At 42.3% G+C, this 21,802-nt stretch overlaps 1 protein-coding gene and 1 pseudogene across 1 annotated transcript; both read left to right on the forward strand.

The window, feature by feature from the left end:
- Positions 1 to 185: 185 nt before the first annotated feature.
- Positions 186 to 12,560, forward strand: LOC133138260 (B-cell receptor CD22-like). The gene is made up of 8 exons (XM_061256904.1): positions 186 to 386; positions 3,473 to 3,542; positions 5,925 to 6,272; positions 6,537 to 6,812; positions 7,531 to 7,782; positions 8,664 to 8,927; positions 9,728 to 10,021; positions 12,550 to 12,560. Exons 1-8 carry the CDS (start codon positions 372 to 374, stop codon positions 12,558 to 12,560), a joined length of 1,530 nt encoding a protein of 509 aa, XP_061112888.1. The 5' UTR covers positions 186 to 371.
- A 6,199-nt stretch (positions 12,561 to 18,759) lies between these two features.
- On the forward strand, positions 18,760 to 19,731 carry LOC133128190 (interferon-inducible GTPase 5-like; annotated as a pseudogene).
- Positions 19,732 to 21,802: the final 2,071 nt, after the last annotated feature.

The following is a 21,802-nucleotide window of genomic DNA, read 5'->3' on the forward strand; positions in this document are numbered from 1 at the left end:
AGATGCTTTGGTTCTGGGAATAAACGCCATTTCAATTTCCAAAAAGACGATTTTTTTTTCTCCCTTCCTCTGATGAAGCAGTGGGCTCACAGTAACAGCTGCAGAAGACTGTCCAAAATAGACAAAGAAGGAAGTGAGACACAAATGCACTGTACTGAGTGAAGAAGAAAGATAATGGCCTTTCTGTCATCATCAGCAGGAAACAGGTTCTTTTCTTTTCTTCTTCTAAACTAAACTATGCAAATGCGCTGCTGAGAAGGGGACTTCTGTTTGTGTGTGTCTCAGAGAGGGGGGCTGTTTTAAGTTCAGTTATTTTACCATACGGACATCGTACATCCAGATGAACTGCGGCTGATTTCTGGTCCTCTGTTATGTCCAACGTACCGGTAAGCAGCCACTTTTACAATTCCTCGTTGAGGGAACGGTTTCCAGAATGAGTTGTTTCCGCTGGGTCGGTCCTCACTGGTGTCAGTGCAATTTTACAGTTATTAACAATTATTTGATTTGCATGTGGATGAGTTTAATACCTTTTTTCTGTCCTCTGTTTTGTTTATGGTCTGGGAAAATAATTAGAAATGAACATTATCAGTTTAAATAGAGATCATCTTTGCTTTTACAGTGGCCTTTTGAGTTAAAAACAGATGTCTGTAGATCTAAATAATTTAGTAACTTCACTCAGAAAAATGTCTGTACTTTATTAAATAGCGTTAGTCCAAAATAGTAACACCGTGGATATTAATATTTCAGTAAATACTAGTCCTTGGCAGGAGAAACCGTGGAGATCTGTTGACTCAAATCCTGCACAGTAAACTCTTCTGATCTATGCAGCCGAATAACATGGTATAATAGGAAAGTACAGGCTGAGTATGTCACCATAAACAAAGTTGCCAGTGCTGCCGTTAATTAAATAATGCTGGTTTGTAAAGGTGCAGGCATTAAAAGTGCTGTGAGACATATAATTGCTCAATGTGAGAAGCTGAGCTGGTAGATACTATATATTATACATGTACTTATACATACAGTACGTTATATATGTACAGGTGATGCTGTCCTACCCACTTACTGGAAAAGAGGGTGGGTGGGTGTGGGGGCAGGGGGGAGTAGCATTAAACCAGTGATCTGATTAGGAACCGCAGAACAGAGAATGACTCACCCCCAGCTGTGGCACACCTACACGAACACACACACACCTGCATACATGTGCATACACAAACACACTCCCCCACACACACACACACACACACACACTCACACACAAACACACTCCCACACACACACACACCTGCATACATGTGCATACACAAACACACTCCCACACACACACACCTGCATACATGTGCATACACAAACACACTCCCACACACACACACACACCTGCATACATGTGCATACACAAACACACTCCCACACACACACACACAAACACACTCCCACACACACACATACACACACACACACACACACACACATATGCATGCATGTGCATACACAAACACACTCCCCCACACACACACACCTGCATACATGTGCATACACAAACACACTCCCCCACACACACACACCTGCATACATGTGCATACACAAACACACTCCCCCACACACACACACCTGCATGCATGTGCATACACAAACACACTCCCACACACACACACACACACACACACGCACACACCTGCATACATGTGCATACACAAACACACTCCCCCACACACACACACCTGCATACATGTGCATACACAAACACACTCCCACACACGCACACACCTGCATACATGTGCATACACAAACGCACTCCCACACACGCACACACCTGCATACATGTGCATACACAAACGCACTCCCACACACACACACACACACACACATGCATGCATACTGAACACCACTGGATCTCAAACTCCATCCTGGGGAGTTGCTGTGTATGCTGATTTCACTTCCAACCATAATTGCAAACACTGAAATGGACTGTTAACTTCTCTGAATAAGATACTTGCCATATTTAGACAGAATATTTACCCTCTTAAACAACTGTGTTCAGCAACCAAGAGTCTTTAATTTAATCAGCTAAACATTTTTTTAATTTGATGTAATTGTTTACAATATATAATTGGCTCCAGAATTATTGGCACCCGATGAATATGCACAAACTAAAAAATAATTATTATTGACATACGCTTTATTTTCCAACATGTAAAGTATTATGTTTTATTATCGATTCAATGGAATCAACCAAAGTGAAATACATCTCTAAATTACATTTATTTCCCCAAAAAACTGGTTCCACAATTATTGGCACCCCTGGTTTACTTTGTACAAGCACAGGCATTCCATTTTGCTGCCAAACATGTTGATGGTGGGTATAGCCAAAATGTTCCATTTTGGTTTCATCTGACTCTCTTCTACAATTCCAATGAGGTTTGGAAAACTCAAGATGCTTGGTTTTGTTTATTGAGCTCAGTAAGGGATGTTTTCGTGCCACACTTCCAAAGAGTTTGCTGGTATGGAGGTTCCATGTTATAAATATCTTTTAGGCTTGGTGAGCCAAAGACACAAACAATGTATAAAATTCTTAAACTGCGATCCTTGGGTTGCTTATGGCCTCACCATCTTCATTATCTTATCGTCCGTGGGGATAATATGCACTTGCATCTTTTTCCTGGCCCATTGGCAACCATTCCATATGTTTCATGCCTTTTTATTATTGCCCTTCATATATTGCCCTTGAACTGTTTTTGTATTCTTGCGTCTCTTACCCAACTGTTCAATTACCGTCTGTGTCTTCTGAATTGGCAGTTCTTTGGCTTTTCCCATGCTGATGATTGACAAAGAGATTTTGCATGCTTGCTCCCTAATTTTTATATTCCAGTGGAACAGGAAATAATGACACAATATAATAGTTCCTTTAGACTAAGATGAACTCAATTCAAGTAAAATTGTATGTTCAATTTCATTTAGTTTAATTTCATTTACAATAATTGTCAGGTTTGCCAATAATTTTGGCACTTGCGGTTTTCAGAAAAAAATGAAATTACAAAATAAAGAAAACATTGAAACATGATGGCAAATGTGTTGAAATAAAAGTAAATCATGTTCCTGTATGTTTGAACATAAAATATAGATCATTATCCATCTAGCTTATTATATGCAATCTTTTTTCTAGTCTTCTTTCAGTCGTTTTTGTTTAGGGTACCAACAATTCTGGAGCCCACTGAAGCATGAGAAGTGCAATATGAGCATGGGAATTTGATTCTTCATGGCATTCACAACAATTTCAGGCATAATATGGCTTCAGAGGGTAAATGTTCCTAATTTAGGGAAGCTTGTTAAAATTCTGGGTTTGCGATTGTGGTTGAAACAAAACTAGCATACTGTACACACACCCACATGCACATAATTACACACGCGCGCACGCGCACTCACGCACACGCACACACACACTCTTCATGTGGCTTTACACTGTATTCTTTTTCAGATTCCTCACACTTACAACGGAAGGTGCATCATGACCTCTCTCTGGGTCATTGGCCTGTTTCTGATTGGCGGTATGTACAGTACCTACTATGACATCACTGTCCTTGTACATTTTTGTACACATTTTGTTTTCCATTAGAAATGGGTCCATACACACAGGGTGATCAGCACAGCAACCATAGTTTTCTGAATGAAGATGACATCTGAAAATTCACATCTGAATCCTGTTGCAAAAATCCAATGCTGCAATATTAAGATCATAATATTCCACTCATTTATCAATGTTTTTGGAAATCCGTGTGCAAATGTAGTGTGATGGAAACAAAAAAGAATAATTTGAGCCGGATTCATGAAACAGGAGTAGAAACTGGAAGCAATGTTACAAAATTATAGGAGAGACGTTACTGTCTGGGATTATCAAGGAGTGATATATTTTCACTGTCCTGTGCTAGTCTGCAAGAAGATGGGGAGGGAAAGCACCTGAACATGTTCTGAAAGTACGTCATGCTTCAATCTTCTATTAAAGCAATGAATGTAATCTAAATAGAGTTTAATGCTGCGTTTACGTCATATCTGAATGACCGAATTATCACCTTTCGACTGGGAAACACAGTTCAAGTCAACCTCTGAAATTAAACGCGAAGCAAAAAACAAAACTCATGAACAAATGAAGCCTATCAGCCACATGCCATGCCATACCATGATGTTTGAACTTGAACTCGCCGTTATTGTTCGTTGTTTCTTCTGTGAGCCTCACCAAAGAAATCGGTCTTTGAATATGCGCTCCTTCCGAAGTAGGCTACACCACGTGTCAAGTCTCCTAATAGGCCAAAACATGTGATGTAAAGAGAAGGACAGTCTTAGCAGCGTACGGCGTATTTATAGAAAACGTTTTACATGTTTTATGGAATTTATATTTCTCTTCACTTAAGAATTTATTAATGAAACCAATTTTACCAATCACCCATTTTAATGTTGAATCCTGTTGCGTTTTGCAATGATATAAATAATCATAATATTCATTTGGCTTATTAAAACAATTGTGCCACTCTAAAGCGAAATCAAATATAAATTAATGGAATAATAAACGGAAAAAGCACACATTACAAAAAAAAAAAATCTTTCATAAATTTATGGTGAATTTCGTTTGGCTCACGTTTGATAAATGAGGCCCTATTTGTGCAAAAGCATTTCCAAAGAATTTAGGGGGAATTTTGTTCGGCTCACGTTTGATAAATGAAGCCCTTGAGGTGGAATGACTGCTCTTTCTTTCAATCATTTTATTTTTATTTTCTTCTAAAACAACACTGTCATGAACACAATATTTTGAAAAACAATATTTAAAGCAGAGTAACAAAAACAAAAATAGTAGCCAGTTAGATAACCACATAATATTTCACGGGGGTCATTAAATTGTTGACAACAAAAAAAAGAAATATATATTTTTAAAAAATCACAGGGCATAGTAGGTTTTTCAGGATCATCAGGATGGGGATAATCTGAAACACAAAATCATACTCTAGCTCTTCAGCATGCTTCTGTGCATTATTAAATATCTGCATTAACTAGCTGGTGGGCAGGTCTACCTAATAAAGTGCTCAGTGATATAAATGTAATGTATTACTAATTACTAAAATGTAATGTAAAATGTATAGTATTTTTATTTAGGACCTTCCATTGAATTATTTTTGAAAGAATCTTATCTGTACAGAATGTTATACAGGTGCCTAAGACTTTGCACAGTACTATATCTATCTATATATATATATAAAATAATTATAGTAGCTTTGATAATGGAAGAAAATACATGGCCTAAACGTAGTCCCAACTATATTATTAGTTATTATAATAGATAACAGAATTTCATTAAGAAATACTCCATAATTAAGTTCAAGTTCATCAAAATAGGGAAGATTCTATATTAATTATTCAACTCAAAATCATTTTGGGTACAATATTTAACTAAAATTTCAGCAAAAAAGGTATTCAATGTCCGTTTCAAAAAAGGAGAGTAAACAATTCCACATTGGCCTGTACAATAAGTTGTACTGTAATGAACTCAGTGATTAATAACAAATACAGATAAATTAATCTACAGTGTGTATAGGGCTAGCAGTAGGCTATGTGTCATTTCGGTGTAACAAAAGAGAGCGACTCACACACAAGGCCGGCCAAAAACAGCCTCATGGCGTGGGAATACTCATCTCATTTCCTTACTCCTCATTGAAAAAAAGTTCCACCTCCCGGCGGTGGTGTAGGAAAACCGTTTTTCAGAGCCTCCAAACTCCATGGATAGCTTCGCTGGGAATATCACAAAACAAGGCCACACAGGTTCTTCTTCACCTGGTCAAATTATGTGCGTTTGCCTGCAACTTCTGCCCTGAACGCGTTGTTTTAGCATTGTCCTGTTCCTCCTAATGGGTCCATTCTTTCTCTCTTCTTTTAACGGTTAGACTGCATTTCCACGTCCAGTCCGTTGAAGGCTAAAGAGGGCTCCTGTGTGAAGATCTTGATTGACATGAAGATTCCGATGCTGGGTGGAAATGTTGTCTGGTTGAAGAACGCAACATGGAATTCAACTTCAAACGATTTTGAGGGCACTGTTGTGTACAACCTCAAAGCTGACAAACCTGCTGCGAAGGAATTTGAAAACCGAGTATCCGTGGGCACCAGTCCGGATCGTACGACCTCCCAATTGACCATCAGTAATTTGAGACTGGAGGACAATGGAATATACTTGGCTAGATATTATACAAATGAACATCAATGGGGCAACAGTAACATGAGTCTTGAGGTTGAGAGTAAGTTCCTCTGCATTGATGTATATAAGGGAAGCCCCTTCATGCTTACCATTCAGTCGTTATTCTGATAAATAAAGGCCTGTGGCGTAGTGGTTAATGCAATGTAATGATGAAAAGTACTGTAGGTATGTGTTGGATATGGGAGTTACATACAGTGTTCTATTTGTATGACACATAAACACATGATGATGTTGATGATGCTAATTGTCATAATCTTCATCACCATTTTCACCTTAATGACCTATCTCTGTGGAACCTCTGCAGAGAACCCATGCCAGGTTAGCGTTTCTGGGCCGGAGCTCGTCCGAAGTGGGGAGACAGTGCACCTGCAATGCTCCGTCTCAGCAGCCTGTGAGGACAGACCAGAGTGGGCCTGGTCAGAGTCAGCTCAACTGCCATCCAGTTCATACTCCCAGGATGGCAAAACAGCCAAGCTCAGCTTCCCGGCCCTCTGGTCACATGACGGGGTGACGTTCACCTGTAGTCCGTCAGGGAGCAAGGGTGCTTGTGTCGGCAGGAGCATCAAGCTGACCGTGAGATGTAAGCTGTGTGATTTATATTTCCTGATAGTGCAATCTTCATATCAAAGGTACATTTTACACGCAGTCGATTTCTGTATTTCCCATATTGCCATCGATCGGTCTTGATACTTTTTCATATGCGGTCCCCTGTGATTTACAGTACAGTGAGCCTTTTCTGTTAACCTTTGTGTTCCCGAGTACTTATTCACACCTGTTACAACCGTGAGCCAGGATCAAATGTACCAAGATTTTATTTGGATTTTAAAGCAAAAATACTCAATATTGTATTTTATCTTCATCTCATTTCCATACAGTATACTGTAAACAGTATGGCATTCACCTGTGCTATATCATATTTGACAATGACAGTGTAATTTATTCATGATAAACATGTGATTTGTGCTAAAAAGCTGCACTATAATGAAGGCATGGGCAGTATAAACCATGTTTACTTCAGAACAATCGAAATGAAACAAGATTTTCATGTGGATTATATTCATTCTCATGAGCACGCTCATGTATAAGAGGCCAGGATTAGGGTTCTCCTCCATCTGTAGAACCAAGCATGCTTATGTCAGAGAAATTGAATTGGGGTTTATGCTTGTGTCAGGGAACCCTAATGTCATAGGTTTACGGTTATGGATGACGTTAAGAAACCAGAAAGTCTTTTTGTTATAAGACATGGCTGTCATCCAAGTATTTATGTATTTTTTGTTTTGTTTGGCTTCTTCCTTCAGATTCGCCCATTACCACGGCGGACTCTTATGATCCCAGCATAAAGGAAGGGCATGCTGTCACGTTCACGTGCCACAGTAAAGGAAACCCCCAGCCCACATTTCGCTGGTTTAAAGTGGGCCGAGGTGAAACTACCCAGGAAAGAGAGTGGACACTAAACAGCGTCACAGCTGAAGACGCTGGGAGATACTTCTGCCAGGCTACAAACGACCTGGGAGTTAAAAACTCAACGGTCGTTACACTCGATGTCATATGTGAGTCTCACTTCTTTTTTTTTTCTGCTAAACTCAAATACACTGCTATGAAAGAGAAAGCAAGCAACCATGGGTGTCCAAGGTTGCCCCTGTTGCTATCTGTGGGATAGCCAACTCCTTAAAGGGAATGGATAGGGGGAGGCTTGATAGACTTTCTTAGCTGTGATCCCTTATCTCTCTCTGCCTTTACCCTTTCTGAATACAGCAAATACCGGGCGGCCTGTAGCGTAGTGGTTAAGGTAAATGACTGGGACACACAAGGTTGGTGGTTATACATGGCTAGATATTATTCAAATACAAATCAATGGAGCACCGGTCAAGTGAGTCTTGATGTTGAGAGTAAGTTGCTCTGCATTGATGTATATAAGGGAAGCCCCTTCATGCTTACCATTCAGTTGTTATTCTAATGAATAACGGCCTGTAGTGTAGTGGTTAAGGTACATGACTGGGACAAGCAAGGTCGGTGGTTCTAATCCAGGTGTAGCCACAATAAGATCTGCATAGCCATTGGGCCCTTGAGCAAGGCCCTTAGCCCTGCATTGCTCCGGGGGAGGATTTTCTCCAGCTTAGTCTAATTAACTGTACGTCGCTCTGGATAAGAGCGTCTGCCAAATGCCAATAATGTAACTAATAACTATAAATAATAATAACTGATAAATGTTAGTTATTGTCTTTGCTTCTATTTTTTCTTTTTGGTATTTGGGACAGACTGTGATTTGACTGGGAAGTGGGGATATGAGAGAGAAACAGCGCTGTGCTCTGAACAGCCTGTCATGGGAGTACACTCCTGCCAGGCCCCTCCACCTTGAATGCAGAGGGACAGTGCACAACCTCCGTCAGCATCAGGCGTGACCGGAGACTTTCCACCTTTTTCTTTTCAGATGCTCCGAAAGGGGTCAGTGTATGGACGGGCAAGGCTTCGGACTCGGTCAGAGAAGGGGAGAGAATCAGCTTTACCTGCAAAGTCCAGAGCAGCAATCCACCAGCGTCATACTCCTGGTACAAAGACTGGAGCCAGCTGGGCTGTACTGACCGAGAGCTCAATCTCACAGACATAAAACTCCAGGACACAGGCCACTACCACTGCCGTGCCACCAACTCTGTGGGTTATAACAACTCCCCAAACGTCCAAATCACTGTCCACTGTGAGTCTTCCACCACCGTTTAGTCCATACGTGAAAGACTCACCATCCGCTGTGAGTCTTCTGCAACCGTTTAGTCCGCACGTGATGGAACAATGAAGACACAACACATAAGAATGTGGAAATGTCTAACAATGAGCACAGGCTGTTCAGTCCAGTATCAGTCTATTCCTCTCACCTACTGTTCCCATCAGGGATGGTCAAGCGTGACCCACCAAAAAGCCTTTGGTGGCGACTGTGAAAAATATGACTCAAACACTTATTAGATTGGGTCAAAACGTATGCTTTAAAAAAAGAAGAAAAAAAAGTAATATACATGAATAAATTAATTTACTCCATCTTAATACACCAGCCATACAATATTGTTTAAAGCTATGTTCACATAAAATATAATTGGATACACAATTCTTTCTTTTTTCAATTTTAAAAGGGAGTCTTGTTCACTTTGACATTTGGAAATGTGCCACTCTTGATAGTAACTAGGGCTGTCAGACAAGCTATTAATCTATATCATTATTACAATTATGGTTTACAAACTATTTCTGTCCGGTTTGTGGAGTAATTCAAGAAGGAATAGCAACATACTGTACACATAATACCCATAAAGATAATAGTTTTCAATTAATTTGCATGTCAGGGACTCTTTGACCCCCACATCCCCGGTCTGACATCTCCTGGCTTTGTTCATGGGCGCATTTATGCTTCCAGCTGCAATACAAAGTAATAGGATACGATATGTTGTTAATAGGTGCTCAGTTTTGAGCGTGTGTTGACATGCATAAACAGATACATTTTTTCCCCAGATGGACCCAGAGACACACGCATTGTGGCCAGTGAGGGAGGGGTGAAGGTCGGATGGAGCCTGACTCTGACCTGCCACGCCGAGGCCCTTCCCGAGCCGAACAGGTACACCTGGTTCCACGCGCTTCCACTGACGGGTGGGTGGACCGAGGTGCCGGCGCCTTCAAACAGACCGTCTGACCGGCGAGCCCTGAGCTGGGAGCAGATCAGTGTCGGCGATGCTGGAGAATACATGTGCCAGGCTGGCAACAAGATCAGCGCTAAAAACTCCACCTCGCATCGCGTATATGTGCTGTGTGAGTGCTGTCTTCGGCATCCCACTGCCTGTCCTGTAATTACTGAAGGAGACTGGGGGGGCGGACTACGCCGAAATCCGGAAAGAGAGGCAGAGGGGAAACAAGGGGAATGAGAGAGAGGAAGAGGCTGTGATGGAGGAGAGCGCTGAGGTGCCGGGGGGGGAGTCTCCTTATTCAGTGGTGGAATAGGCGAAGGAGACGGTTTGGGAGTGCTCGGGAGAGGGATGGGTGAACACAGATAGCTTTTACGTTAAAAAAATCACATGTTCAAAAACCACGCGTCAAAAATGCACACGTGAACACACAACATGTGAAGAGTACATGTGAACATCAATAAATTAAATGAGAGTAGGAAAGGGTAATCTATGGTATTTCAAGTCACGTTTTCAAAATGCATGTGATTTGAACTGCTGATCTACTGGGATTTTCACGCACATGGTTCGAAAAACCAAAGAAAGTCCAGCGAGCAGCAGTTCTGCAGACAGAAATGTCTTGTTAAAGAGAGACGTCAGAGGAGGTGTTGGATTTCACCTGACTTCAATGTCACGTTTTGTTTTTGAACATGGGAACATGCAAAAAGCTCATCACATGTGAAAATACTTGGATCGGTCCACGTGGGCAGCTGCACCAAACCAAAGTCCAACCGCTACACCACCGTGGCTCACAGCATATTCTTTTTCATTCACATGTGAAAATGTTGGCTTCACATGTGAAATTGTGATAGACTCAACACATCTAACAGCTGCCAAAACATATGTCTTAACAAGTGCTTTAGTCTCAGTAATATGACAAAATAATCTTTAAAAAAATATAGAAATAAACAAATATTTCAAGCAATACAAATAAGACACAAATACTGCCAATGAGATTAAATAGTTTTAAAGAGGCAATTCACTAAAATGTTTCCACTTACCCAGAGTGCGATATATCCACACAGATAGTTTTCTAGATATCTGTTGCTCACCCTGATACAAAGGATGGTAAATGGTTATATAGGGCCTTTATTTATATAGTGCTGCCTGAGCCCCTGCATCTCAATAGAACCAAGTTTTTGTGGTGCTCAACTTCTCTTTCTAAATATAGTGCTACAGTTACTCATGAACACCTGAGTATTGGTCAACTGCACCTTTAAACAAATGTTGTAAAAACAGCTTTCATATACATATGTTTCTGTCATTTTTTAAATAAATAACAGCTTGTTAGGATTGCAATTGTGGTTGGAATAAAAGGCAGCATACAGAATGGGGCTCCAGTTACCAAACTAGAGAACCACTCCTCTATGCACAGAGAGTGTGTGTATGGTGGTGGATTTCAATTGCTGTTGTTCAGATTTGTTTTTTCATTGTTCAAATAAAGCTTGATTCAGATATGTAGACTCCTATGTGTATGCATTCAATAAAATATATATATTTTTTCTACTGAGTTGAACGTTAGTATAGTACGCATTTGTATAAATTTGTACTCCACATGCACAATATTGCAAAATATTAAAATGAATAGTAATTAAAAAGTTTTTCTGTTTGATTTTTTCATTTCACAGCATATATACGTATATACAGTCCCATAAATATTGGGACATCAACACAATTCTCCTCTTTTTGGCTCTATACACCACCACAATGGATTTGAAATGAAACGAACAAGATATGCTTTAACTGCAGACTTTCAGCTTTAATTTGAGGGTATTTACATCCAAATCACGTGAAAGGTGTAGGAATTACAACAGTTTCTATATGTGCCTCCCACTTTGTAAGGGACCAAAAGTAATGGGACAAACTAACAATCATAAATCAAACTTTCCCTTTTTAATACTTGGTTGCAAATCCTTTGCAGTCAATTACAGCCTGAAGTCTGGAACGCATAGACATCACCAGACGCTGGGTTTCATCCCTGGTGATGCTCTGCCAGGCCTCTACTGCAACTGTCTTCAGTTCCTGCTTGGGGCATTTTCCCTTCAGTTTTGTCTTCAGCAAGTGAAATGCATGTTCAATCAGATTCAGGTCAGGTGATTGATTTGGCCATTGCATAACATTCCACTTCTTTGCCTTAAAAAACGCTTTGGTTACTTTCACAGAATGCTTTGGGTCATTGTCCATCTGCACTGTGAAGCGCCGTCCAATGAGTTCTGAAGCATTTGGCTGAATAAGAGCAGAAAATATTGCCCAAAACACTTCAGAATTCATCCTGCTGCTTTTGTCAGCAGTCACATCATCAATAAATACAAGGGAATCAGTTCCATTGGCAGCCATACATGCCCACGCCATGACACTACCACCACCATGCTTCACTGATGAGGTGGTATGTTTTGGATCATGAGCAGTTCCTTTCCTTCTCCATAGTCTTCTCTTCCCATCATTCTGGTACAAGTTGGCCTGGTCTTTGTCTCATCTGTCCATAGGATGTTGTTCCAGAACTGTAAAGGCTTTTTTTGGAAGTCGTTTGGCAAACTCTAATCTGGTCTTCCTGTTTTTGAGGCTCACCAATGGTTTACATCTTGTGGTGAACCCTCTGTATTCACTCTGGTGAAGTCTTCACTTGATTGTTAACTTTGACACACATACACCTACCTCCTGGAGAGTGTTCTTGATCTGGTCAACTGTTGTGAAGGGGTTTTTCTTCACCAGGGAAATAATTCTTCTGTCATTCACCACAGTTGTTTTCCGTGGACTTCCGGGTCTTTTGGTGCTGCTGAGCTCACTGGTGCATTCTTTCTTTTCAAGAATGTTCCAAACAGTTGATTTGGCTACACCTAATGTTTTCGCTATCTCTCTGATCGGTTTGTTTAGATTTTTCAGCCTAATGATGGTTTGCTTCACTGATAGTGACAGCTCTTTGGATCTCATATTGAGAGTTGACAGCATTCCAAATGCAAATAGCACACTTGAAATGAACTCTAGACCTTTTATCTGCTCCTTGTAAATGAGATAATGAGGGAATAACACACACCTGGCCATGGAACAGCTGAGCAGCCAATTGTCCCATTACTTTTGGTCCCTTAAAAAGTGGGAGGCACATATAGAAACTGTTGTAATTCCTATACCATTCACCTGATTTGGATGTAAATACCCTCACATTAAAGTTGAAAGTCTGCAGTTAAAGCATATCCTGTTTGTTCCATTTCAAATCCATTGTGGTGGTGTATAGAGCCAAAAAGAGGAGAATTGTGCTGATGTCCCAATATTTATGGACCTGATTGTACGTATGCATACAGGAGGCAAAGCTGACAGTGATACTGCTGATTGCATTCAAAAAATGTTAGCAAGAAGAAGTGAGCATTAAAAACAAAATAAAACAGTAATTTATTGTGTGCAATAAAACTCACATTTTCCCGGAACAAGGGGAGGAACAGAAAATAACCCAAAGGAGATTTCGAATAAACAGAAATAAACCCCAAATGGCTAAAGAAAATGAAACAACCCTTAGAAAACAGGGCGAATAACCAAACCAAAATTAGTGCTTGTATCTGACGTTCGCAGACCAAATACAACCTAGCGAAAAAATGCTAGGTATGAAAATAAAAACCCTTGAGGCGCAGCTCAGGAGGAAATACAAACAAAAATACAATACCGGGGACAACGTCCCTCTACCACCGACTCACACGAGCCCAAAATAAATAAGAAGAACCAAAGACCTTTTAGGAAGGCGTCAGTTGTACACAACACTAAAACTGAACGCCTTCCTTACCTTTTTAAGTTTGTAATGACACACACCAGCACAGTACCGGACTCGTAAGAGAACAGAGTCTACCTAGTGCTTTTACCGGCTTTGCGCAAGAGCGAACAGTTGGACACAAAAGCATTGAAGGGAGATAATTCCCCTGGCGCTAATGAAGTCGAGGTGGAACCAATGAGGCCCGGCCCTCTGGTGGTCACAACGGGTCATTACCTCCCACCATGACACAAACGCCTTCAAACTCCACCTTCTCTGTGAACACACTGATGTTAAAATGCCATTGGCTGTGGCTATTACAACCGATTTTAAACCAATGAGCTTGAATTACTGTACAGCTATACAACGTTTTGGTACAGAGTGTCAGTCCGTCAACTGTATATTTTGAACCCTGAATTTATGGACTATAAACACAGGCAGAGGGTGAGTCAACATGTCAGTGAGCCCTTTTTAATGCTCGGAAAGGATTTACAATGGTCTCGTAACAATGTTTTAAGACATCTTATCTATTGTACCTTTACACCTGCATGCTAATATTTGCAACCTGTCAACAAAGCTCAAGTAAAGTACGGGAGGACGTGCACAAGAGTAAACATCCAGAGAAACTGTGAGACATCCAACCTACACAAGGATTTGTGTTGTGTAAACCCCCCTTCTTGCATCACTTAATTATAGCTGAGCAGTCCTCAGTAGGTGGAACTGACTTGAATGCTGCTTGGATCCAGTAGATACGGGCCAGGAGCTTCAGTTAATGTTCACATCAACCATCAGAATGGGGAAAAAATGTCATCTAAATGACTTTGACCATGGATTGATTGTTGGTGACATAGAGGGTGGTTGAGTATCTCAGAAACTACTGATCGCCTGGGATTGTTATGCACACTAGTCTCAGAAAGAATGGTGTAAAATCCAATGAGCAGCAGTTCTGCAGACAGAAACGCCTTGTTAATGAGAGTCGTCAGAGGAGAAGGGCCAGACTGGTCTAAGCTGACAGGAAGGTGACAGTTGCGCAATAACCACACAGTGGTACGCATTTTACAAGAGCATTTCTGCGCACACAATGCATCATAACTCTAAGTGGATAGTGTTGGGCATTTTACATAAGTGTACCTCTCTTTAGACCCCCAAAAGGAAACAGACTGTGTTGACCATGTTGACACAGGGTCAGCAAGGCTTGATGAAAAGACAGTGCTCTTCAATACAGGACTATTGCTCCCATCATTGTGCTGCCTCTGCGCAATTCTGCCACCTCAGTGGAATGCTCCCAGAACTGTTGAGGTGAAATAGTCCTGTATAGATCATGGGTTTTCCACATACAGTGTTTAGTGTCTTTAGATAGCTTGTGTTGTGGGAAATAGTTTGGTGTCATTGGTGGTGTGGTACCCTGGTTGCTGAATAAAGATCTTGTCGGAATAAATCACAGGTAATACAAGTTACCTGTGAGTCAGCATCGAATTGTGCTACAAGGGTTAACCAGATTCGTTAGACATACAGAGATAACATCAGCAGGGCCATTGTTGTTACCGCCGTCTTGTGACTCTTTATTTGATGATTTTGTCATGTTTCATGTTTGTCACGTCATGTTTAGTCTTAGTTAGGTTATTGTCATGTCACGTATTATGTTAGTCTAGTCTCGCCATGTTGTTATGCTTTATTTCTTGTTACATTTAATTGTCATGTCATGTTATGTTTCATGTTTAGTTCTTGTTACCATTTATTTCTTAGTCTTGCCATGTCATGTTGTATAGTTTATTGTCATAATTTCACAAACTTGTTATGTCACGATTTATGTTATTTCATGTTATGTTGTTCCGTTCATTGTTTAGCATACACTTTTTTGTGTCTTTTGCATTCCTGCTTTTTCTCTCTCTCCCTTTCTGTCACTCACGCTTCCCTGATTGTTTCAATTTCCCTTGTCTACTTACTAATCTACGAACGCTAGATCAGGATTGGGTAATGCTAACATTCTAACCATGTGTTCATGTTACCTTACGTTTCTTGTGCATGTCATTTACTAATTTACTCACGCTAGGGCAGGATAGGCTTATTACTAATGATTACTAATTATCTTGTAAACTTGTTAATCCTCCACACCTGATTTCCATTCTCATGCTGCTCTCAATCAAATTGTCTGCACCTGTCTCCACCTGCATATAAGCTCAGTTCCATGTCAAGTCTTTGTGGAATTGTTGCCTCCTGTTCCTCAGAGCACCGCTTTAGCGGTTTTGTCAAGCCATTGTATACCCGTTATGATCTAAGCTTGTTTGTTGACCAAAGATTATTGCCTTCTGTTTTGTTGACCATTGCCTGCCTGTACCACGACTTTGCCTGCTGTCTTTGTGCTTTTGCCCCCACGGAGCAGACTTCGGTCTTGACTCTTGCGCTGTCATCGACCCTGAGCCTGCCTACTGTCCGCCTGTACTTCTGCCCCGCTGGCAGCTTTCCTGGCTACTGGACTTTTTGCATGGTGTCCCGATTACGAGACTGCCTTCTCCCTCGGTACTGTACTCGGTACGGTTTTTGGCTGGATTTTACGTGTATGAACGTTACTTGTTTTTTGACTACGCTCACTGGACATTCACTGACTTTATTTCGCCCCTGTTTCTGAGTCGTGCATTTTGGGTCCAACCCCCCATGCACCCGTCTCTGATTTGTTGTTTTCCTGTAAACCCTGGGTTATATAGATGGAAACATGGAATAGTTTGAGGAGACTCGATAATACAACCTCCTGCGTACCATTCACGTATAGCCATTCATATTGCACCTTTCCACATAATTATATTTCTGCAATGCACATTGTCGAATAAATTGTATTAATTTGAACCTGCATCCTCTTGACTCGCACCACTGCACACTCAGAAGTTTAGAGTCCTTACAGACATATACAACCTAGGATACCTGCACCCCATAGTCACTCGCCTATACACCAGTGCCGTCATAAGATACATACTAAGTGTATCATTGTAGACTATACAGGCCACAGGGACGTCTGCCTCTATACAAATAGATAGCGATCATATAGAGCCACACTATTCATTTTCAGTTCCTTTTTTTGAACTGTTAGAGCAGTTGAACTTGTTTTTTGGGAGCCAGATAATCAAATTAAATTAACCCTGTTCCAGTAGCATTTGTCAGACTACACACGTTTCCTTCACCTCTCAGATACGTCCGCCTTTTGGTGTATTTGGTGGGTTTCTTACAATAGCCTACAGCAGTTGAAGTCTAAAAAATAAGTAATAAATAGCATGAAACTACTGTATGAGGTAGTGAAAGGTTTTCACATGAGTGATCCTATATGCAAAGGATAAAACAAAAATGTGTGTGTGTGTGTGTGTGTGAGAGAGACAGAGCAATGCAGAGATACATAAGAGGACTTTTCTCTGATCACGCATGAGAAAACGCACTACCTCTGTAATCTTTGTAGTTTCATACAAGGCCACATTCCACTTTGTGGAGAGACAAAAAGTTATGAAATTCCTACACCACTAAAGGTGGATGTATAGTATATAGTATATACGTATACCTCCAATTAAAGCAGCACTTTAAGCACTCTGGTCATTAGCTTCACATTCACCATTTTATTTCAAATAAAATGTCCATAATACAAAAAAACTTTTCTCACTGTCTGAACAAATTCTCCTTTGAACTCTATATACAGTACATTTACTTGAGATACATTTTCAGTCGAACTGGAAGGAAAGTCAGTCTTGCACTGTGCCTGCTTCAATGGCAAACTCGTGGATCCCTCATTGCTACTGTTTTAAAGATAGAGATGTTCAAAGGATCCTGGGTAGAATTAGCTGGTGACATAGCTATCAATTTCTGGTTCATTGGTTGTCCCTGGCAGGTGATTGCCTTGTTTCCATCTACAGAAACTCAGAAAATGAGAGTATCATTCATAAAACCTTAAAAAATATGGTTAATAAATTCAATAGATTGAGTTCTGCTTCAGAAACATTCAGGCTATATCCTTAACTATAACCTTTTACGACCCAAATGGAGTGTGTATGTGTGTGTTTGTATTTGAGTGTATGTTCATGTATGTGTTTGTATGGATTCTTACGCATGTGCAGGTTCACGTGTCTGTTTGTGTGTGTGTGTGTGTGTGTGTGTGTGTGTGTGTGTGTGGGGGGGGGATTAAGGATTAAGGATATGCATATTGGATTAGGCTGCCCTCTTCACAGGACAGATTACATACTGCATATCTTCAGTACACTGCTATTGATATCTGCACTAAATGAAGCAACTGGAATACTGTTCCAGAATAAACTATTGGGACTACTTTTCTATGGCGGCACGGATGGTGCAGTGGGTAGCACTGCCGCCTCACAGCAAGGAGGTCCTGGGTTCGAATCCCCGTCGGCCGGGGCCTCTCTGTGCGGAGTTTGCATGTTCTCCCCGTGTCTGCGTGGGTTTCCTCCGGGTACTCCGGTTTCCTCCCACAGTCCAAAGACATGCACGTTAGGCTGATTGGAGAGTCTAAATTGCCCGTAGGTATGAGTGTGTGAGTGAATGGTGTGTGTGCCCTGCGATAGACTGGCGACCTGTCCAGGGTGTATTCCTGCCTTTCGCCCAATGTATGCTGGGATAGGCTCCAGCCCCCCTGCGACCCTGATCAGGATAAGCGGGTTCAGATAATGGATGGATGGATGGATGGACTACTTTTCTGCTAGACTGGAGGTTTTACCTGGAAGAAAAAGGGGAGAGGTATGTAACAACTGACACAGTGGAAGAATTTGAAATTGCACACTAATAATACTCAGATGTTTATACAGAGTGAAACGTTTTATAAACCACAAGTTCAATTAAATCAACACTGCCAGATACTGTACAGTATTCCTGCGGAAATAGCCAACAAGAACAATATTAGGTAAAACAAACAGTAAGTGGATCTTTGCATTTACATTGTAACTCGGCAGTAAATTGTTCAATGAAAGCAGTCGATTACACACCTCCTCCGGTCTCTGGGTTTCGATGTCAAGGTGAAAACAAACATCAGCTCAGCCTGCACCCCCGGAAAATGTATTGTCACTTTACGAAACCGTTTCTTTGTAGTTGAGGACACATCAATGGCAGACGTGCTCAGGAGCCTGAACCTGCTGGAGGTGCTGAAGGAGTCGATGGAGAAGGAGGGCCTGTCGGAGGTGAAGGATGCAGTGGAGGACCTCCTCATCAGCAGGGTGAATATCGGCGTGGTGGGGGAGAGGGGCCCGGAGAAAACCGGCCTGCTCAACTCCCTCCGCGCTTTGGGGCCCGAGGACAGTGGGGCGGCCCCATTCCCCTCCCCCACCCCAGTCCCAAACACCCCGATTTCCGGCTGTGGGATGTGCCGGGGGTCCCTGAAGGCTCGCCTTTTGACCCTGAGGAGTACATGGAGAGAGTCAAGTTCCTGCGCTACAGTGCTGTCATCATGACATCCTCCCGGGTGCCCTTTCACGGCAACAGCGCCCTCGTGTGGCGGGAGGCCAGATCGCTCCAGAGGGAGGCTGTGTACTTTGCCTTGCTGGCCTCTGAGCACGACTCGCGGGAGTCCATGGAGGCCTACCGCCCTCCTCCTGGCGCTTCCGGCCTTGTCCGTCGCCGTGGTGACCAGGAAGCGGGACGCCCTCAAGGCGCTGGTGTGGGCGGCGGCCTCGCTCTCGGGCGGTGCGGCGGCCATGCCCGTCCCTCTGGTGTCCTCGGCGGTGGACGCCAGCGTGGCGGTGAGGATCCTGGGCAAGGCCCGCCACTCGCTGGGCCTGGACGACCAGTCGCTGGAGGGGCTGGCCCGTCGACGGGGGCGGGACGGGGGCAGGCTCAAGGCCCTGCGGTCCTGCCCCCTCTCCCAGGAGGTCACCAGGGACGGGGTGAAGAAACTGCTGGCGGCCGCCGAGAAGCAGAAGCCCACCGGCGCCCGGGTGGTGGAGATGGCCCTGCCCATGACCGCCAAGTACGCCAGCCGCTCCTTCACCGCCATGTTCCTGGCGCTCAACGGCGCCATCGACGACATGGCCGCCGATGCGGAGAAGGTGGTGGCGGCTGCAATCGGGGGGGGAGAGTGAGGGATTGTGGGATGCGATGGCCACAGCGGACAGCGTGGAGGTGGTGGGCAGGAGCGGTGGCTGGCCACCTTTCAAACAGCTTGCATTTGGGACACATAGAGTATTTCAGTTGCATGCAATTACGTTGAGTGCATTCTCCAAATTGCATTTGCTACCTAAAATCTAATTTACTGTATTGAAATACAGACTGGCTACAGTGCATGTATTAAATGATGATTAGATTTGCTCCGTAACAAAGAAGGCAACACAGAGGCAATCTATATCATTGCTATTCTTTCTTCAAGAGCTATTCTTCAAGCAACTTCCTTTAATTGCGAAAATAGAAGAATAATTTATTTGCCCCCAAAATGAATTCTCCGTTTCACCACTGGCTCGCCTAGCCCTTGGAGTCACCCAATGGAGATGGAAAGAGACCCATTTTATTTTGGAGACAAATAGAGTAATATACAGTAATTATTTCAGGACCTACTCAATGCGTAAGTGAACTAAGGGGCTGCTTAGAGCCCTCATGGCCATCAGAGGGCCCCTAAGAGCACTTGAAATGGTCTTTTTTATATTTTTGATGTATTACATTATGTCAATGGTAATCATACAAAAACGCAATATTAAAACTACTCATTTAATCAATTCCCGCTGCCTCTGTCAGAGCTGGTGTCACGTTCATGCGCGAGCAGACTGTTAACTGCATTTCAATGTGAGCACAGTCTGCCCGACTAACGTTAGGCTACAGTCCTCTCCTCTGCGTCGATGGAAAAAGCAGCCAAAATGTAAGGTCGCAAAAAAAAGACATATTCTCCTGGAGCAGAGAAAAGAGCAAAGAACAAAACAGAAGATGAGGGGAAAAAAACAGCAAGATAAAGGTATGCTTGCATCCATAAATGTATTTTCCATAAATATTCACTGCCTCAGTTCAGTCAAGGTATGTTTAGCTAATGGCAGCTAGCTAGCTAGCAATCGTTTTAATCTAACATTCATGAACAAAATATAACAGTAGCTGGATTCCCCCCATTAAAATAGTAATTGCTCTAGCTGACTGGTTAACAGGCTTGCTATTATACATACAACTAGGGGGATATAAGACGTCAAGGCTATCTGTTTACGGTAAATGCATTGTATGCTGGTTTATTTTGTTACTTTTAACTACACCACGTTCAGTATACCACTTAGTGCTGTATAACTTTGAATATTAAAGCGCAAATTAACTCTTGTGAGTTTGCTGCCTTTTAAGATTAAAAACCATAGAAGGGTAAAAACATGCCAGACATTGGTATGATGTAAGCAACACAGCTGCATCTAATAAAATCGATATTGGGTGTGTTAGTTTTACAGTTGGTGTGCGAATAATCAAGCATTGACAATAGTCAACAGTATTGGTGGCACCGAGGCGGCGGGGGGGCCCCGAATCAAATTCTGCTTAGGACCCAAGAAACCAGGTGAGGTGAGTTAAATGAGTAATTAACGGCTTTCATTGATCAATTCAGTGCTGAGTAACAACAAAAGCCAGCACGCCCTGCGGCTTTCCAGGACAAGGAGTGAGGACTGCTGGGTTAATATGATTAGCTTACACAGCAGGGTTAATTCTCTTTTTGTGGAGCCAACATTGACAGGAGTGTAACCTGGCATGCTCTTCTGCTGCTGTAGTCCATCTGCTTCAAGGTATGAGCTATGTGTGTTCAGGGACTCCCTCTGCACACCACTGCTCTCAGCAGCCATTGTTTGAGCATATGTTGCCTTTCTATTAGCTTGAGCGAGTCTGCCCCTTCTCATTTCATTACATTACATTACATTACATTACATTACATTATTGGCATTTGGCAGACGCCCTTATCCAGAGCGACGTACAGTTGATTTGACTAAGCAGGAGACAATCCTCCCTTGGAGCAAGGCAGGGTTAAGGGCCTTGCTCACGGGCCCAACGGCTGTGCGTATCTTCTTGTGGCTACACCGGGATTAGAACCACCGACCTTGTGTGTCCCAGTCACTTACCTTAACCACTACGCTACAGGCCGCCCTTCTCAGATCTTTCCACTCACTGCATGTGTTTTTGTTTATTGCACCATTCTCTCTAAGC

This window comes from Conger conger, chromosome 1 (assembly GCF_963514075.1).
Source record: "Conger conger chromosome 1, fConCon1.1, whole genome shotgun sequence".
In the NCBI taxonomy this organism is placed as follows: Eukaryota; Metazoa; Chordata; class Actinopteri; order Anguilliformes; family Congridae; genus Conger; species Conger conger.

Coding starts and splice junctions, on each gene's coding strand:
- LOC133138260 (XM_061256904.1), top strand. Junction 6,273..6,536: donor CATGAGTCTTGAGGTTGAGA/GTAAGTTCCTCT, acceptor GAACCTCTGCAG/AGAACCCATGCCAGGTTAGC. Junction 6,813..7,530: donor CATCAAGCTGACCGTGAGAT/GTAAGCTGTGTG, acceptor TTCTTCCTTCAG/ATTCGCCCATTACCACGGCG.